The 19,607-nt window shown below is 40.2% G+C and overlaps 2 protein-coding genes across 5 annotated transcripts; both read right to left on the minus strand.

Moving 5' to 3' along the window:
- Nucleotides 1-2,393: 2,393 nt before the first annotated feature.
- LOC107599283 (uncharacterized) lies at nucleotides 2,394-10,254 on the minus strand. 2 transcript variants are annotated; one of them, XM_016290831.1, is made up of 6 exons: nucleotides 9,293-10,254; nucleotides 6,159-6,394; nucleotides 5,074-5,478; nucleotides 4,888-4,955; nucleotides 3,871-4,741; nucleotides 2,394-3,417 (listed from the first exon to the last, which is right to left on the minus strand). In XM_016290831.1, the coding sequence occupies exons 2-6, from the start codon at nucleotides 6,300-6,302 to the stop codon at nucleotides 3,214-3,216; spliced, it is 1,692 nt and encodes a 563-aa protein (XP_016146317.1). In that variant the 5' UTR covers nucleotides 6,303-6,394; nucleotides 9,293-10,254; the 3' UTR covers nucleotides 2,394-3,213. The 2 variants fall into 2 exon arrangements, with proteins under 2 accessions (XP_016146317.1, XP_016146324.1); XM_016290838.1 differs by lacking the exon at nucleotides 9,293-10,254 and adding an exon at nucleotides 7,600-8,225.
- Nucleotides 10,255-10,826: 572 nt separating this feature from the next.
- On the minus strand, nucleotides 10,827-19,093 carry LOC107599260 (protein SOGA3-like). Of its 3 annotated transcripts, XM_016290814.1 has the most exons (8): nucleotides 18,996-19,093; nucleotides 17,888-18,545; nucleotides 16,370-16,594; nucleotides 15,950-16,108; nucleotides 15,798-15,863; nucleotides 13,186-14,418; nucleotides 10,940-11,131; nucleotides 10,832-10,909 (listed from the first exon to the last, which is right to left on the minus strand). In XM_016290814.1, the coding sequence occupies exons 2-8, from the start codon at nucleotides 18,518-18,520 to the stop codon at nucleotides 10,904-10,906; spliced, it is 2,514 nt and encodes an 837-aa protein (XP_016146300.1). In that variant the 5' UTR covers nucleotides 18,521-18,545; nucleotides 18,996-19,093; the 3' UTR covers nucleotides 10,832-10,903. The 3 variants fall into 3 exon arrangements, with proteins under 3 accessions (XP_016146293.1, XP_016146300.1, XP_016146307.1); XM_016290807.1 differs by having other exon boundaries at nucleotides 10,827-11,131; XM_016290821.1 differs by lacking the exon at nucleotides 10,832-10,909 and having other exon boundaries at nucleotides 11,049-11,264.
- Nucleotides 19,094-19,607: the final 514 nt, after the last annotated feature.

Genomic DNA, 19,607 nt, shown 5'->3' on the forward strand with positions numbered 1-19,607 from the left:
GTGATATTTAGCTTGCTTTTATGTGTGTTAACGTGTGTTGTTTAAGAGTTTTTTTTGCTAAGATGTGATACGAACAGTCTTGATTCTAATGCTAATGACTTTCAAGGGTGTTTAACACCAACTTGAACACCAGCACTTCTAGCAGGACACAATTCCTGTATTACAAGAACTTGTTGCATTCTCATAGCTAGCACATCTAATAGTGTGCAATAGCATAAACCATCTTCTATTATCAATTTCCTTTTTCAGTTCAAATTTTGTCATGGTGAATCAAAAGCATTAATCTGCATATTTTTGTAGAGTGCCTTACTGTCTTAATGTTTGCAGACTTACATAAGTCATTATACTTGGACTGAATGACTACAGTAAATATATGAGGAATATTCACAAACTCAGTTATTATCCAAACACAGATCCCAAGAGGATTTTTTTTTTGGCAGTAAAAAATGCAGTAAAAATATATTGCAGCTCTATAACATGTGGTTGAATCATTTTGCTTACCAGGAAATACCTTTGTAGCATGTCCAGTTTTGGACTCTTAAAGCAGCATTTAGGTTGATTTGACTTGTTTGAATTACCTCAAGACCACATATATACATGCAAGCATGCACAGTAAATGCAGATCTGTGAGAATGCAACATGTACTATGAATTGTGTTTCAGGATGCAACAAAATGTGAAATCAAATTTGCATAGCTAGAAGCATTTGAGTTTGCTAACTTGGGCAGATTATGTTTTGGGCCTCTGTAGTATCTAATCATTATTAACTTCTGAAAGTATAATTCCTCTCTTGCTGTTATGTAATGTGCTGCAGCAGGAAACGCATGGCAAGACATCTGAAGGGCTCCTTACTGGTTGTCTTTCCTTTCTGACATCACAGGTGTGTTACTGGGCAACTCTTACACATTCAAGCGGTTACCCATGCACTTCTACAAACAGCAGGTGACACAGTCTGAGATGATCTGAGATCAGCGTTCACTTTGAGAGCTTTATATAGCCAAGTTGTCGGTGTTCTGCTATCCAGGATTAGGCTTCGGTAATTCAGCAATTCCATAGAGACGTCTTTGTGACGTCATGGAGAATGCCCAGCTGCCCATTTAACCCTTTGACTTTATCATTTCTTTAGAGTAATCAATGCTAAGGCATCGCTATTGCTATTACTTTTGTACACAGCTTGCCCCAGAATATCATAAAGACTTGGGTCTTTGGTCTGCAAGTATCTGCCTAACTCCCACAATCACCACTCACACAAACCTCAGGTTTTAAAGAACACTAGGGTGGTGGTTAAAGCTCAGGGCTGGTAACCAGAAGGGTGCTGGTTCGAACCCCACAAGTGAGCAATGAGCTCTCACTATAGGCATTAAAACCCAGGTTACTCCAATAATAATAAATCCATATGGCGTGCTATGAAGACCTCACATGAAAGTTGTGAACATCTATATCTAAAGACCTCATTAAGATGCTGTTCCGTGCTTACACTTAGGTGTTATGGAGCAGGAAATACTTTATTACTAATTTACAGATTCAGAGTGAGACAGAGAGAGATGCTCCCTGGACATCACATGCCCCCCATCAGCGCTCCACTGACACGTCTAAGATTTCTGGCACCAAAACAACGTCACGCTTCCTATTTCAGGCACAGGTGCAACATTTCAGCAGCGGGTCGAGTAACTGCGAGAGCAGGACTGAGAGAGATAGTAAGGCATGGTAATAGCAGGTTACATTAGGACTCTGAATGAGGAATAGGATGCTTCCTGATAGCTTTTAGTAACAGCGCAAGAGCAATGTTAATACTGTTAATATTGCTTAACAAGGAGCTAATTAAAGAGAGGCCTTCTTACTATGTTGGCATGAAACATCTACTTTTGCTTTTTTTTGTTTTTGTGAAAGGAGAAGTGATGTAAGAAATTGTCTAATGTTTTACCCCACTCGTGTCACATTTTCAGGAAACTATACTAGATTTTTACATTTCTGAAGAACATTTGAGTGGTGCATGACCTTGGAGAAGTTGCTGATATGGTAGTAGGATATTATACGTGGTCGCTATGTGGTTAATAAGGTTGTTAACACATAGGTTAACACATTTGGTTGCTTACTCTTCCAAGTCAAAAGAACCCACTCCCAAGTCTTTATGACTATCTAGTCCCTAGATGACTCTGTTTGCTCCATAAGCCTATAGGTTTGTTGTCTGATTTGTAGTCCATCAGGTGAAAATGAGCTTGTCAGATTGCAAAGAAAAATGATAGCACAGTGAGCAGAAAAGGAATATTAGTGCTAACATTAGCAATCACCACAAAATAAAAATAAAGCATATGGAGTCTAGAGTTCAAGAGTTCCACTAACTTGTCAAAGCACTTGCATTTATTATCTAGAGAAAAAAAAAAGCATCACGTTTTTGTAAGGGTCACATATCACAATAATAAATAAACATTCCAAAAGCATTTCTTCATATTATTGTCAAAAGATATAATGTACTTTTCACAGATGTTGAACTTAAAGAATAATTCACTTCATTTGGCTTTTTTTTTTTTTTACAAGGCTGGAGAATGCAGACATGTTACCATACACCGAGTAGTTACAGCCCACGTCAGGTGCAGTCAAATAAGGCTTTATAAGGAAAAAAAACATTATGAGCCCGTTATCATGTCAATATTATGAAGCACTAATGCAATACTGAAATGGACTTTATGACAGAACATCAAAACGTTTGCACACGCCTTTACAGTTTATGCATAATAGATAAGGCTCAATAACTCGTTGCCATGTATGTTTAAATACATGTTATGCCTGTTGCAAACATGCATATATGGTTACAAAAATGTCCTAAATGGCACCGCAAGAACTGCACTGTACACAAAGCACTCTGGGAAATAGAAAACAGAATAAAAGAATAGAAAATTTAATGAGAATGACAGAAAGAAATGAAGAGAAAAGGCAATGAAGGGTTCATAGGCACAGAAGTTCACCAGGTTAGAGAAGGTCCACTGGAGTTTCTTTCCAAAGCACTTCAAACAGCGCAGCGTTAAATGAAAGCAGTAACCTTTTGAAGTTATTTAAGGAAAATACCACAGGCCATTTTAGTAGGCTGCAATAAGTTACGTTCATGTGGTGGTGTTGGTTATATATACAAAAAAGTAGATTGTGTTCTACAAAAGGTCAAAGTTTAGTTTATGCCATTGGGTGAAAGTGTCCTTTAAAGCTTGTTGCATCCTGGTCACATGATGACAGTTTCTGTGTGCCGGGAATATGAATTCAATAATTGTTTGGCGTTCAGGCCAGGGCTTGTTGGGCCGGATGTGTGGGCAATTTTGCTTGGGTGAGTATGCTTAACCCATCTGGATGGACGACGTTGATTGGCTGGTCGAGCAGGACGAGAAAAATGGCTACTGCTAGGCGCAGGAGATGACTCCCGGTTGACCTGGAGAGAAAATTTTTTAATGTAAGTGTCTTTCTGGAAAAATGATCAATACTTGGGTGAATCTACTTGTATTTTATGTACCAAGATGTTATGACTTTATTTGACAAATAAGCAGAAACAGAAAGCAAAGTAGCGGAATGGAAAGATTGGAGAATGGGATCAGGATCACCACAGCTCCTTTGCATCAAAAGCAACATTCCTCATTCTTGGTCCTGGAGAACCACTTTCCTGTAGAATTTATATACAATTTTAATTAACTAATCAAGGTCTTTGTGTTTACCTGAAAAGCAAATGTTTTAGAGCACACTTGGAAATATACTCTTCATGAAAGTGGCTTTCCAGAATCAGGAATGAGGAACACTGGACGAGAGCATGTGCACCATGACTCAGACAAAATATAAATACTGCATTGAAATTTAGAGTGTGTGCTGATCATATCTATACCCTCTTCACCTGCTTGTTGTCCAGTTGCTGGGTGAATGTGGCCCTCTGACTTCTGTTGTTCTCCATTTCCATCACTTCCAGAAGTTGCTCCAAGTTGTCATTTCCCCGTCTCATCATTTTGACACCAAGTCCTCTGTGTACCTTATTGAAGTTTTGAGATCCTACTCCCAGAATCCTTTCTACCATCGGGCAGTCAGAGAAAAGGTCCTTACTCTGGAAGCCCGCTTTGTGGGCTTTAGACATTGAAGCCACCTTGTGATACCCCGAATTAAGGTGAGGCTGTGACTGGCTTAAGTTACAGGCCAAGCCATGCTGTTCAAGAACACAACCACCCCTCCCACTGTCTCTGTCTCCATTGAGGAGGTGTCTAGAAGGACCAGCTGCCCAAGACTCCTGGCTGTGCTCCAGATCTGCTACCAGTACATCACAGTCTGCAAGGCATTTCTGGACGTGCGTGCGTGAGGATGCCTGCCTGGCATCAAACTTGCTCTGGCAAATGGGAGTGCTGGTTTGCCTCGGAGGTTCAGTGGTGACAACGGTGGTCATGAGACCATCCTCTATCAGGGTTTTTCCCTCGTTCTCCTGCAACATGGCACCAAACTTACGCAACACTGATGGGCTGCCAGATTTCCTGTCAAGCAAGAGGCACTTCCTGTCAGGTTGCTGTGATGACTCATGGTAAGTGAAACGAGGGGTTACAGGAGAAGAATCTCTCTGTCTGATTGCCAGTTTGGAAGCTGAATTTTTAGGGGGAAGGTCATTTGATGAAACCGGGTCTTTCCAGCTAACGTGGCGGGCTTGGGAGTCATCCCAACTTGATTTCTTGTTCTTTTTGTTCTCAGCCTCCTCAATCTCACCCAGAACCACACACGAGGCAGTCCTAAGGTGAAAAGATAAATCAATCAAGTAGTCACAAGAGGGAGCTGGGCAAACACTAAGCGTTGGTCTATAACCAACAAGAAACATGCACGATATTAGGACAACAATAGGAATGAATCTGATAGGTTGAGATTGGAAAGGCTTTACCTGTTTGTCGCCAGGCTGGTCTTCATGCTGTCTTGATAACTGTGTGTAACTGGATATACCTTGGGGTTCTGAATCAAAAAAAGAGGGAGATATGAAGGGATAAGGTGAAAAAGTATAAAGACAAATCCTTGAGGTATAAGAGTCCAGTTTGAGGAGATATTTATCAATAGTGAAAGAGGTACTCACTCTATTTGGAGCTCCAAGATTCCCTGGGTTCCTTCTAAAATGTGGACCCTGTTGGAGGTATCCATTGAGTATGTCTACGGTGGCATCTTGCCTTTCAAAAGCATGACAACTGGCAGGGTAATGGCTGCCGTTGCTCAGGGAATTAAGCATGTAATTGTTGGAGCCATTACAGTATTCACTGGGGTGGTGAAACCCAAGGCTTTGCATAACTGAAGGATCTGCTTTTATTTCACTGCATTGACAAATTGGGAGGCTGTTGTTGGGGTGAGGTTCGTGATAACAATTGGCCTGGTGGCTATACTGAGAGTTGACAGGAAGCAAAGTAATGTCCAGGTTTTTATTGTTTGTGATGTTGTTTGTGCTGCTCTCGCTGGCTTCTCTTCGTGCTTTGACCTCATTATACAACTGAAATACAATCACAATGTTAGAGACAAACTCAGCATTCATAAAGTATGATTTTTTTGCCCACCTACATTAAAGCAAATGTTTTAAATCCATAAGTCAGTGAATACAACTGACATAATGTACTGCATAGACTAGTTACGCAACATTTACATAAGTAAACAGCATGGGTTTCTTCTTTAGAATGGGTCAGTGAGAGGGAGGGCTTGCATGCTCAAAGGTTAATTAATCTACCAATAACAACATGCTTGCTTGGCCTGTTTCAGCAGGAATGCATTAACTTCCTGTGTTTTTGTGTGAGAGAGACTGTTTGTGAATGTTTGTAAGTAGCCTGTAACCCCTATCCTTTTGGGTTTAATAAGCTTGTTAACATCTGTCACAGTCATGGTGTTGTGGGGAAAGCACCTATTATTATATCCAAGAGATGCAGCCAACTTGGGCAACAGGGGGTCAAGATCCTTTCAGCCAATCACAATTCTAGTTCGTGCCCACTATCACAACTCCATGCAGAATTGCAGTGCCAGTGGAACTTTTGGCATGGTTTATCAGAGCATTATATTTTTGAAGTTTGTTTACATTTTCGAATAAGGATCTCTCTCTCTCTCTCTAGATATGGAGATGGTTGGATGGATATGGATTCTGTCATAATGACTGGTGTCACCTCTGTTGAAAATTTGTCTCACCTCTTCAATCTTCCTCTGCATGTCCTGTAGCTGATCTTCCCATTCCTGCATCTCGGAGTCAAAACTGTCAAGCAGGTCAGCTCTGTCTCCACCCCACACACAACTCCCAGGCTCCGGCCCACAGTGTAATTCCAATGCAGCCATTCTTCTGTGTATGTGTGCCTGTGCTCAGAATCTTACGCTGCAATTCCTGAAAGGTCACTGGAGTGGCCACATTGGCAAGTCCACCAACACCTCTATGAAGACAAAAGAGAAATTCATCAGTGAGAAATAGCCTATTCATTATTTAGAGTACTCTTAAGTAATCAGAGTATCTGGTAGTAGTTGGTTTCTCAAAGTAAATTAAGTGACTGTAAAAAAAAAAAATTCTACTGTCTACCGTGGCTTGCTTTACAGTTTAAGGGTGTTACGAGTGTGAACATAAGTGAAGTCTTCGTGATTGTATTGCATTCAAGGAGACAAATGGAAGGAAACAAAATCCCAGCTATTTGATCTGGACACCTGCTTTAAAGCTTTGGCCCATTTCTATATGCATTCCCTGTCCTTCAAACCAGCCCTTAACTGTCAAAATTGTCAGCACGTCCTTTAGACACCAACTTCATTAGACATGCTCAAGTTACCTAAAGGGACTTCAGGGATTCTAAAGTCAGTTTAATAACATGGACAGTCTCCTTGGAGTAAACCGATCTCTCTTGATCAAAGGCACAATAGTAAAAGGTAATTGGTCACCCCTTGCAAAACCTACAGCCAGCCTAGATCTTTAACTACAAGGTTACACTGCTTCTTTTGGGTTAGGGATGAGGTCAAAGTTCCAAGCAAGTGCAGAACCTTTTACCCACTTGGATGAGCTCAGAATAATTGCATCCTTTCCGTGGTAACATCCCTAAGTTTTTCTGTAACGCAGATTGGATTTACGGCAGGTATTAGGGATGGAATTTTCTTCTGTCAAGGAACATGACACCCAGTTTAACTCATGAAATTTCCAGAATATGCCACCATATGATGTTAGAATGGAAGGCTATTTATACCCTCTGTAATTATGTGTTATAAAACTAAAAATGAAATTCACCTTTTAATGAAAATAGATACACACTTACTCTCTATATGTAAAAGTAGCTGATCACAATAGTAGTAAATCTAAGTGAATTTACATTTCCATAAATTATTTACATATTAAGCACATATTGTTAGTTAGTATTCCTTGAGCAAGTATATGTACTTACATATGTCAATACAGTAATTTACTTTTACATTACTTTACTTTTAGTCTAAAGTGTGACCAATGAGGCTACAAGGTTCTTAATATTATATATCCATCATTTTCAGTCCAAGTGAAAGATCACAGAAAAGAGTTGTAAGTAGTAACAATTTAATACTTTAAAAGGTTTAAAAATTGAGTTTTCTGTTCTGTACTTGTATAATAAGCATTCTTAATCCTTACCGGTTAAATCTTATTACTTGTTCCTCCAGTATCTCCCTCTTATGAGTTTTTGATGAATTGAAACAGGTGCTCCAGAATATGAGTAGAATACGAGTAACCTGTTCAAATACAGGTTTGTTGCTTAAATCAAGATCTCGCTTGTTTCGGTACCGCCTTGCCTTTGACAGCTCCTGTACTCAAATGGGATGTAACTGTGCAAAGACCGCGAAGGCTCGCTTCCAACGGCGTGACGTAAAAGTCCTGCGTATTGGATCTTAAATGTTTCCTCTGTCCGGCCCTACGATCCTGTCCGGAGCTCAGGGGTAAACAACTGTAGTCCTGAGGGGGCCCCGGGGCTTTATAGTGACTCTAAGTATTTACCCCTGCGACATCAGACCTGCCAGGTGTCTGGTGTCATAATGTCAGATTTATTCCGGCATTCGTGGTCTCCATGCAAGAGACTGTCGTCACCGACATTCTAGGTTAAAATTACAAAGGCAGAGGGAGAGTGTTTACATGGCTATTTTAAAATGCCCAGTTCTACCCCACCTCTGTGAAACTGTCTTGTTGCTAGTCTGCTTTTAGGACTTGGCAGATAGTGGTCTTGTGACTCCTATTCCAGTTGTTTCAACTTCTACTAATGCCCACAGGCAACTGGGCTATTTGTGACTCTCAAAACACTCTGTCCATTTTATTTTTAAGATACCACTGGACAGAATTAGTGGATACTAAGTGTGATGTCCACAGTTCTTAATGGGCACCTCACACTTTTATTTATTTGACACATGTGGCTGTTGCACAATAAACAGGCGGCCGACAGTTCCACCCTAATATTGGCCGCTGACTCAAATAGTTTCCGGGCACAATAACGGAGAACAAGGAAAACAACAAAGCGAAAGCCTCTGAGAATGGAGACACAGTAGAACTGGCAAATTTTAATACGGAGTTGTATGTTTGATGTTTTTTCGCTAATGAGTTTATTTTCAGCTGGCAGGAAATTGAGAAGAAATGACTTGCAATTCCCACAAAGAGACTCACTCTAGAAAAACAGATGAGGTGTTGTTTTCTTGTCAATCGCCTAGACCCATCTAAACCAAAACAAATGAATTTGTTCTCCAAATAAATTGTGAACCCAACGCTTCAACAGATCTTGTTTTTGCAATTATTTTAATCTATTTACAGCTTTAATTATTTTACTAAGGAACTACTGCCGATAACTTGAAGACTCGGGTGCTTCAACTGGCACTAAAACTGGAGCTGCCAACAAGCTAAATAAACTCATAAAGAAAGCAAGCTCAGATTTTTAAGTTGCTTATCCATGACATGCTTGCAGGAATGAGGAGCACGTTCAGCACTAGACTGATCCTGCTCTGGTGCAACAGAGAGCGCAACAGAAGGTAATTTGTGCATACTGTCACCATGTACACAGGCACTTTATGTGAACTTGGACCCCCGTACACCCACCTCATCAAAGCCACAGCTGTTCTTTAGCAAACCACATGAATCTTTTTGTGCAGTTTTTTCAGATTATTGTGGAATCAATCAATCTATGCAAAACAGTTGTTCTTGTCACAGAAATTACACATGCAATCGGATGATTCCTGACATCTCCAGTCAAATATAAAGCCTGTTACTTATTCTCCATCCATACACATGTATGCATATTCTTTCTGACCTCTCGGAGTATACAGTTATATACCATGTTCTTACTCACCTTTGCATGTTTCTGACAGGTAATCATTCCAGCCGATGTACAGTATCTTTAGAGTGCATTGGCAGGCACTCTGGGTAATGTGGTAATGTGCCCCTTAGTAGTAAACTGCAGTTGCATATTTCATTGCAAGCCTTTTGGTGGCAAAGCAAGCGTCAGTGTGCCTGATAGCCATAGTCCTCAATTCAAGAAATGTCTTCTGGGTAATGTAGTTTCCAGTGGCTCAGTGTTTTATTATGTTGTGTAATAGTTTTTAGTTGCAAAAAAAAAAAGAAATCTCTTGTCTTGATGTACCTTCCAATGGCAGCCATACATATGTGACTTGGATAAAACAGTCTCCAGCTTTTTGGAAATTAAGGTTTTGCAGAATTCTGTGCTTAAGCGTGCTGTCTGTGCTTGGAAAGTGACCGTCCTGTGATTCTTCAACCATGGTGACATACACAACATTGACAAACAAAGAAAACAAAGGGGCGAGACTATGCTAATGAGTGGACGGATGGCGGTCACAGGACAAAAAAGAGGGTGAAAAGAAATACAAGTTTAAAAATGGTGGCATAAGAGAGTGAGGAGAACAACACTAGAATGAGGATGAATAAAATGATGGGCTGAAACATCTGGGTGAATAACCGGCAGGATTAACGAACATGCATTAAAAAACAGGGGTGCGTGGGAAGACAGGATAAGAGAGAAAGAGAGAAAGGTTTAGATATTATAGCCATTAACATTTTCTGTTTGCATAGTTTACAAACTATGCAAATCTTGGCAAATAAAAAAAATATGCTGCATTTTGCTAAATGTTAAAAGCAGTCAGGAGATGAACTCTGAAATATGTAGTGCTTTCTTGTTCTTCACTATCAAACTCACTCCCTTTAAAGGAATAGTTCACCTCATAATGAAAATCGTCATAATTTCCTGTGATTCTCTTTCCTTATGTGGAATTTAAAGGGGTCATGAACTGAGAAATCAAAATTCACTTGATCTTTTAACATGTAAGAGGTCATTGTACTATAAAAACATCCTGTAAGTTTCAGAACTCAAAACTTTCTCATTATTCTAAAACAGCTTATATTGAAGCCAATCTGCCAAAATGACAGTTTGTGGAATGTGACACTTTATGACGTAATAAGTGTCTAAACACCGCCTCCGCAGAAGAAAATAAATGCCTACTTCTACATCACTGCCTGTTTAGCTCGGCCCACCGATTCGCGCACATAGTGTACATAACTAGAGAGGCAAACGCAGATCTACAAAGAAACCAAATGACAAAGATGCTCCAAACACAACAAAACGCTGTTCAGTGCCAAGTTGTGGAAAAACAGTCTTTGCATCGCCTTCCTTCTGATCCCAACATTAGCAAAAAGTGATCAGTGGATGAACTTTATTTTTAATGAAGTTCCAGATCGCGTCAGTTAGAACTTGGTTGTTTGTTCACTTCATTTTACCATGGATTCGTTTACAATAGTAGTAAACTGCAGTTGCATATTTCATTGCAAGCCTTTTGGTGGCAAAGCAAGCGTCAGTGTGCCTGATAGCCATAGTCCTCAATTCAAGAAATGTCTTCTGGGTAATGTAGTTTCCAGTGGCTCAGTGTTTTATTATGTTGTGTAATAGTTTTTAGTTGCAAAAAAAAAAAGAAATCTCTTGTCTTGATGTACCTTCCAATGGCAGCCATACATATGTGACTTGGATAAAACAGTCTCCAGCTTTTTGGAAATTAAGGTTTTGCAGAATTCTGTGCTTAAGCGTGCTGTCTGTGCTTGGAAAGTGACCGTCCTGTGATTCTTCAACCATGGTGACATACACAACATTGACAAACAAAGAAAACAAAGGGGCGAGACTATGCTAATGAGTGGACGGATGGCGGTCACAGGACAAAAAAGAGGGTGAAAAGAAATACAAGTTTAAAAATGGTGGCATAAGAGAGTGAGGAGAACAACACTAGAATGAGGATGAATAAAATGATGGGCTGAAACATCTGGGTGAATAACCGGCAGGATTAACGAACATGCATTAAAAAACAGGGGTGCGTGGGAAGACAGGATAAGAGAGAAAGAGAGAAAGGTTTAGATATTATAGCCATTAACATTTTCTGTTTGCATAGTTTACAAACTATGCAAATCTTGGCAAATAAAAAAAATATGCTGCATTTTGCTAAATGTTAAAAGCAGTCAGGAGATGAACTCTGAAATATGTAGTGCTTTCTTGTTCTTCACTATCAAACTCACTCCCTTTAAAGGAATAGTTCACCTCATAATGAAAATCGTCATAATTTCCTGTGATTCTCTTTCCTTATGTGGAATTTAAAGGGGTCATGAACTGAGAAATCAAAATTCACTTGATCTTTTAACATGTAAGAGGTCATTGTACTATAAAAACATCCTGTAAGTTTCAGAACTCAAAACTTTCTCATTATTCTAAAACAGCTTATATTGAAGCCAATCTGCCAAAATGACAGTTTGTGGAATGTGACACTTTATGACGTAATAAGTGTCTAAACACCGCCTCCGCAGAAGAAAATAAATGCCTACTTCTACATCACTGCCTGTTTAGCTCGGCCCACCGATTCGCGCACATAGTGTAAATAACTAGAGAGGCAAACGCAGATCTACAAAGAAACCAAATGACAAAGATGCTCCGAACACAACAAAACGCTGTTCAGTGCCAAGTTGTGGAAAAACAGTCTTTGCATCGCCTTCCTTCTGATCCCAACATTAGCAAAAAGTGATCAGTGGATGAACTTTATTTTTAATGAAGTTCCAGATCGCGTCAGTTAGAACTTGGTTGTTTGTTCACTTCATTTTACCATGGATTCGTTTACAAACAAGGCACAATTCGACACAGGATTTTCAGAAAGATTGAAACTAAGAGACGATGCTGTGCGACTATATTGGATCCGATAGTAATGTCGCACCAGACAAGTGTGAGTAACTGTTTGTATTATGTGGTCACTATTGCTTTGTCTGTTATCACAGATCATTTGATATGTACGGAGTATTTATGCGTTTTTAATCTAAATCACACCAGCGTCCATCTATGAAGGATGTAGCTGTCAAACATACACAACTGTTATCATAGCAGTGGGTGTTTACTTCCGAGTCTACAATCCGCCACACCTATTCAAACAAAGCGTTCCGATGAGGGGGTCAAAACAGGACAGAAAATAGCCTACTATTTCTAAATCATGATGTTTTTTCTAGGTAAAAATCTTGAGTAATAATAAAAAAGGCAGTTCATGACCTCTTTAAATAAAAGTATGACTTTGCATTATTTGGCTTTCTCCTCATTATACACTTTCTCCTCAATTAATGTTTCACATCTGTAAAATCAAATATCACATGTTCTGGCATGTCTTGTGACCAGTTGTCATTGATGTCAAAATCGACATGATGAACCTTATTGCAAATGAATCTTTTAGTGAATTAAAACCCTATTTTTTTTTTTATCTGTTTCTCTGTTGTATGGATTTAGAAGACTTAGAATAGAGTTCATTGTACGGACTACTTATATGGTGCCCTTTTTTGAGTTTGATTGTCCCTGGGGCCAGTTGCATAAACATAGCCACTATGTTAAGACTGTGTCTTAAGAACTAGTTTAACCAACTAGCAGTTAACCAAGAGATAATTACTTGTCTGATTAATGTTGGGCCGATTTACATTTTTGTAACTGACTTTAAACAGTTATGACCAGTCTAGAAGAAAAAAAAATTAGATGGCTAACATTTTAAGACTAGTCTAAGCAGTTTATGCAACCGGGCCCTGGTCACTGTTCCACGGAAGAAAGAGAATCAAGGGTGAGTAAATAACAGAACTTTGAATTTTGGGTGAACAATTCCTTTATGGTGTGTCAAACATTCTTGTTGTGCTTCACATAGACACACAGACTCTTGCCAGACTCACAGATAATGGTTCTTCTGAATCTCTTTCCTCAGGTTTTGGGACTTCAAGTCGGTCTATAAACCCCTGCAGCTCCTTCCTGAAAGCTTTCATTTGAGCGTTGATGCGGTAGAGTAGCTCGTGCTCTCTGATTCGCCCACCATCGTCATCATCTTCCATACGGCCGAAAAGATCCCCATTAGCTACGATCACCCTTGCCTCTGCAATGATGGTACTGGTGTCGGCTATGAGCTGGTCAATGGTTCGCCCCAAATGCTCCGCTTCCGCTCGGATGTCAATCATCTGTTGCCTGTCCCGTATGGAGCGTGAGAGGAGCCGAGCGGATTCAGGAGAATAAAGAGAACGAGTTGGTGTGAGGCACCGAGCACTGCGGACTTCCTCCGAGTCACTTTCTCCTCCAACAGGACCCTCACGTTTGCGATGGGGAGGGAGGCGAGAGGAAGACGAGTCGTCATCGCTACCTCTACGCCCTCCGATTCCAGGACCAGTGTCACTCTCTGTGTCGCTATCCCGTGGTGTGATGGCTAGGTGAGATGCTAGATCATACCTTTGCATGTTGGAAAGCAGCACACGGTTCTCATACTGCAGTTGCATCACTTTCCCACTCAGTTCATTGATCTGCTTCCTTGCTGCCTTCAGCTCCTCCTGCAATGCCTCGGCTTTGGAGCTATCTCCTGCTCCACTGGCGGCACCCGTTGCATTGCCACCCGAGGTGTGCCTTGTACCCTCTTTAAAGCGCAGTTTGTTCAGGTCGCATGTCACTCTCTTATTCTGTTCCTCTACATCGGCCAGGTTTCTTCTTAGAAGTTCCGCCTCGTCCTCCACCAACTGCAGTTGTTGCCTTAGCTCCGACAGCTCCGACCCCTTCTCTCGCCCCATCCCTCCTTTCGCTCCGGACAAGCCCCCATTAGATGACTCTTCCCCTCGAAGATCATCCAACTCCGCCCTCAAGCCACGGTTCTCCACCTCCAATTCGACTATTTTACGTCCCAAGATGTTGGCCTCTTCTTCCACCAATCGCAAGCGGAGTTTAAGCTCGGATTCCCTTGTAGTGGGAGGGCCACCAGCTTCACCCTTTGGATGAGGGCTGTCCAGATCTCCATAGAAAGAACGATACTTTTGGAGTTCTTGTTCCAAACGGTCCTTTTCCTTGTCAACTGTGGCCATTTTCTTTCTCATCAAGGTAGCCTCCTCTTTAATGAAGGTCAGCTGGCATTTCAGGTCCTCATTGTCCTCCTTATGGACAAAAGTGCTGTGTTAAAGTGCTGGCACAATTTTGGCAAGATTTTGAGGACAAAAAAGATCCATTGTTGATGTTTTTGCAATGTATGAAGCACAGCCCAAATATAAGTGACTTTTAAACCAAATAGCTTTCTGTTGGTGAAAAAAGCTTATTTTGTATGGAAGCCTGTTTCCACCACTGAAAATAAAACCAGGTAATTGCGACTTTTTATCTCACAATTCTGACTTTTTTTCTCAGAATTGCGAGTTCATATCTCGCAATTCTGACTTTATAACTCGCAATTGCGTGTTATAAAGTTAGAATTGCAAGATATGAACTTGCAATTAGAAAAAAAGTCAGAATTGCGAGTTTATATCACACAATTCTGAGAAAAAATCTGAATTGTGAGATAAAAAAAAGTCGCAATTACCTTGTTTTATTTTTTTTTTTTAGTGGCGGAAACGGGCTTCCATATATTTGCATGACCGACATGAGTACAAGCAAAACCTGAATGCGCAACTTTGTCTCCTTGCCCACAAAATTTCATAGAGCAAAGGTAAATGTGAGAACAGCTTTACATTTTATGTATTGATACAATTTTTGTTTGATTACATGGCATCTTTTCATTCTGTACACTCTTAAAAATGCTGGGTTAATTATAACCCAGCGCTGGGTTAAAAAGGGACAAACCCAGCTATTGGGTTGTTTTGACCCAGCGGTTGGGTTCAAAACAACCCGATAACAGTCACTTTTGATCAGTTAAAATACATTTTCAATTACATTTTGTCTAGAATTTAAATTATAACTATTTATATAATACGCATAATGCACTTGGCTTGCAGTCATGCAAGTTGCAGTTTAGTCATCTGAAAGTGGGAAGAATTGTGAGAAAGTTGCGATAACGTTTTTTTTTTTTTTTTTTTTTTAGTGGCGGAAACGGGCTTCCATATATTTGCATGACCGACATGAGTACAAGCAAAACCTGAATGCGCAACTTTGTCTCCTTGCCCACAAAATTTCATAGAGCAAAGGTAAATGTGAGAACAGCTTTACATTTTATGTATTGATACAATTTTTGTTTGATTACATGGCATCTTTTCATTCTGTACACTCTTAAAAATGCTGGGTTAATTATAACCCAGCGCTGGGTTAAAAAGGGACAAACCCAGCTATTGGGTTGTTTTGACCCAGCGGTTGGGTTCAAAACAACCCGATAACTGGGTTTGTCCCTTTTTAACCCAGCATTTTTTAGAGTGTATAGTTAGCAATGCAGTGCACTTCATATCTTTGCAAAAAAAAAAAAATGCATTACAGGTTGTAATTTAAATGAATCACTTAAACTAACAGCCTTCATTTGACCCTATACTGGTTGATGTCAGTGTTTCATCTTCACCTCTGTAGGAGTCTGAGTTTTCCTCTCAGGCTTTTGTGAATCTTTGCTTCCTCTTCGTTTCTGAGACTGGAAACAACAAATGAAAGCTATGCTATGAATATGTATTTAAACCTATTCAGATCTGTTGTAGTAATTTGTGTTTGCATTCCTACCTCTTTGGCTTTGTCCAGCTCATTTTGCAGGGCTTGCTTGGTGACTTCCACCTCAATAAGTTTCTGTCTCAGTCGCTCATTTTCCTCATCTGTCTTTGTTCGTTTCTCCTCCACGTTCTCCAACTCATGGTGGAGTCTTACAGACACATCCTTGGCAACCTGTCAGAATGTGGTGGTGTTGCTTAGTGGTTAAAGATCTGATTCGTAAACTATCAATGTGCTCTTGAGAAAAACACTTAACCTTAGGTTGCTCCAGGGAGACTGTCTTGGTAATAATTGCACTGTTGCTTTGGATAGAAGCATCAACTAAATGACAAGTTAGTAATTAGATAAAAATGGTGCAAATAAGTGCTTGTTGGATGGGTAATTTATCATAGACCTTCTCTGCTTTCCTTTAAAGATAAATACATGGGTACTTGCCTTTAAATCTTGCTCTAAGCTCCTTAGGAGTTCCTCGTCAATTTCTCCAGCTTGTGCATAGCGAAGTCGTTTGCGTTCGGCTTTACGGAGTCTATACTGAAGGATGCGACAATTCTTATTTGCACGCTCGAGATCGCGCCGCATATCTTGTAACTGACAGGTGTCCTCCTCATAAAAGGTGTCGCGCATCTCCTCCATTTCCATCCGCATCTCCTCAATCTCATTCTGTGAAAACCAGAGTGTGCTCATTAATATTAATTAAAAAAAAATAGAGAAACCCTTATTTTCATACTTTCTACTCTGCAATTATATTGCAGAGCTATGCAAAACAGATCTCTGCATTTACATTATTTGAATAAACTGCACATTATTTCCACAAATGACATGCTTAATGAATCCTTGGCAAACTGTTGCTTGAACATGCAATTAGTGACACGTATTTTGCACATACCAAGGCCATTTTCATAACTGTAGTTTGCTTTGTTCTGAAACAGGGACTAAATTGTTACAATGTTGCATTTCTCAGGTTCCGTTCAGTTTCAGAAGGTAACAAGAAACCTGAGAAAACTGCCCCCTCGTCATTATAATGTTGATGTGCTATTTATGTTCTAGTGTCTTGATCAGAGTGTTATTTCAAGATGATTGGACAACATCTCTGCAGACTTATCGTGGCTTTCTTTTTGTTAATCACCAGTATCAAGTTGAGTGGGAATCGAGATTGTGTTTGGAGAACAATATTGCCATACACTTGTTGAGCAGAGGAGTCATTAAAAGGCATTTTCAGAGGAAAAAAAACGTGTTTTGATTATAATTTGACAAGCTGACCCACAGAATTCAGGTATGCTTACAGTTATCGACATTATGTAACATTTATCAGTTTTGCTAATGGTTATCAACATATGTATTGCTAATTAATTTAATGTGGAAATCTACATTTGTGTAGTTATACATTTGCATTGTGCATATTCCGAGAATTTTGTATTGTGTGTATTCTTTTATCCTATATTTATTTACATTTTTGTCAAGTATTGATTGTGTCTAGCACTTCTACAACATCTATCTATCTATCTATCTATTTCGTCAGTTCTTTCTGTACAGTATTTCTCCATACATTCATCCTCATCTATTAAACTAGATAATATCTATATATCTAAACCTCTTATGCTCTTAAAAAGGACAATGTCTGTTTATTCATCCATCCATCCATCTATCCCTACCTCCATCTTCCTCAGATTACATCTATCATCTATCTATCTATCTATCTCGTCAGTTCTTTCTGTACAGTATTTCTCCATACATTCATCCTCATCTATTAAACTAGATATCTATCTATCTAAACCTCTTATGCTCTTAAAAAGGACAATGTCTGTTTATTCATCCATCCATCTATCCCTACCGCCATCTTCCTCCGATTACATATATCTATCTATCTTTTCATCCATCCAGCCTCCCAACAATTCATCTTTTTTAAACATGATACATTTCATCGTCATAATTTCTCAAGCATAGCGAACAAACCCTAAGATCTTCGTTTTCATCCTCCAGTCTCTGGATCTCGTCCTGCAGGGCTTCATTCTGCTGTGTCACGGGCTCGTCGACGCCACTCGTGGCCTGTGCGGCCGGTCCCGGCTGCGTCTCGCCTGATGCTTTGCGCTGCATCCTGCCGCTTTTCTTCAAGCGCTTGTCGATGTGATACTGGATGAGCTCTGATTGCAGACAGCCCGCAGCCCACGTACTCTCCTCCCGCAGCAGCCTCTCTCTCCCCCTCACACCACCACCGGAAGAGCCGTCGGGCTGCTCCGAGGACGAGTCTCTGTTGACGCACTGAAAACGCAACGCGCGGTGCGTGTCCGGTGGTGGAGCGCGATCAGTCCGCTCCTCGGTTTCCCAAACCGCCTCAGTTTCAGCACCATGAACAGCTGCCGCACCTCTCACCCTCACGACACGCGCTCCTTGAGCCGCCTGCTCTCCCTCGCGTCCTTTAATGCCCTTTCCTCCGAGCTTCGACGCAGCGGATGATGAGGAGCGGCTGCTGATGGGTTTTGAGGCCGGTTTGGCGGGGGTTTGTCCGGGAGATGGTCGCCTCCTCCCTTCGGTTCTGTTCGCTGATGGTGGAAAATCCGCAGCGCCGCTTGCGGCAGAACTATTCATGTCATATAACAGACCTCCAAAAACACTAACGAGTTTCATGCCATTTATAAGAGGGGAAAAAGGCAATGTTAGAATAAACTTTATTCTTATTTAAAGAGTACAAGTAGAGACAATGAAATGCAGTTGTCTTCATATAAATGCAGCCCTATTAATAAATAATTTAATACATTTATAAATAAAATTAACATACAGACGAACAACAGTTTTCTGAGAGAAATGTGAATTCGTATCGTTTAAAGAAATGATCTAGGTGAGTAACATTCATTTCAGACTTACAAGCTACGTGTATTTGTCAGTCAAGTGTATTGACATCCATTACAGTAGGCTTCTATTACAGTAGTAAAATGTTTTTGAGAATTTTCTGGTTCTTTGCAAGTTTAGAGCCTGTCCATATAAACATATAATGATTGCATCTTGGTGCAGTCCTAATTTGAGTTATTCTTCAAGAACATTTAATATCGCGATGTTTTCTTACCTGTTTATGAACTGTGCTCATTTATATCCAGTGTGAGTGAGACAGTTCACTTCAGCTCGAGGGTACCAGGCACTGCTTGTGCACGCGAGACACTGATGTTTACTATTCATGAGGTGACGTAACAACAGATATAAGCAAGTGTGAGTACCATGTTAAAATACTCAAGTACCATATTAACTACCATGTTCTTAAAATGCTATATATAAACAGTCAATTTAAAATTTTGTTTTTAAATATAAATGTAACATTTACAACTATATTATTTTAATTATTATTAAATTGTTGATTTTGTTTTCTGTGAGATTTTTTTAGAGGTCGGTGTATACCAGGGTTCCTCAAATCTTACCCTGGAGGTCCAATGCGCTGCAGAGTTTAGCTCCAACCCTGATCAAACTCAGCTACCTGTGATTTTCTAATGATCCTGAAGACACTGTTTAGCTTGCTCAGGTGGGCTTGATTAGGGTTAGAGCTAAACTCTGTAGGAAAGTGGATCTCGTGGGCCAGATTTGAGGATCCCTGGTGTATACAGTCCTGTTCCCTTTAAATCCTTAGAAGGAGGAAAACTGAATGCTGCTGAAGTTTGCTGCTTCACAGATAAGTGAAAATGCAGTG

The sequence above is a fragment of the Sinocyclocheilus grahami genome, unplaced genomic scaffold (assembly GCF_001515645.1).
Source record: "Sinocyclocheilus grahami isolate Dianchi unplaced genomic scaffold, SAMN03320097.WGS_v1.1 scaffold13.1, whole genome shotgun sequence".
NCBI classification, from domain to species: domain Eukaryota; kingdom Metazoa; phylum Chordata; class Actinopteri; order Cypriniformes; family Cyprinidae; genus Sinocyclocheilus; species Sinocyclocheilus grahami.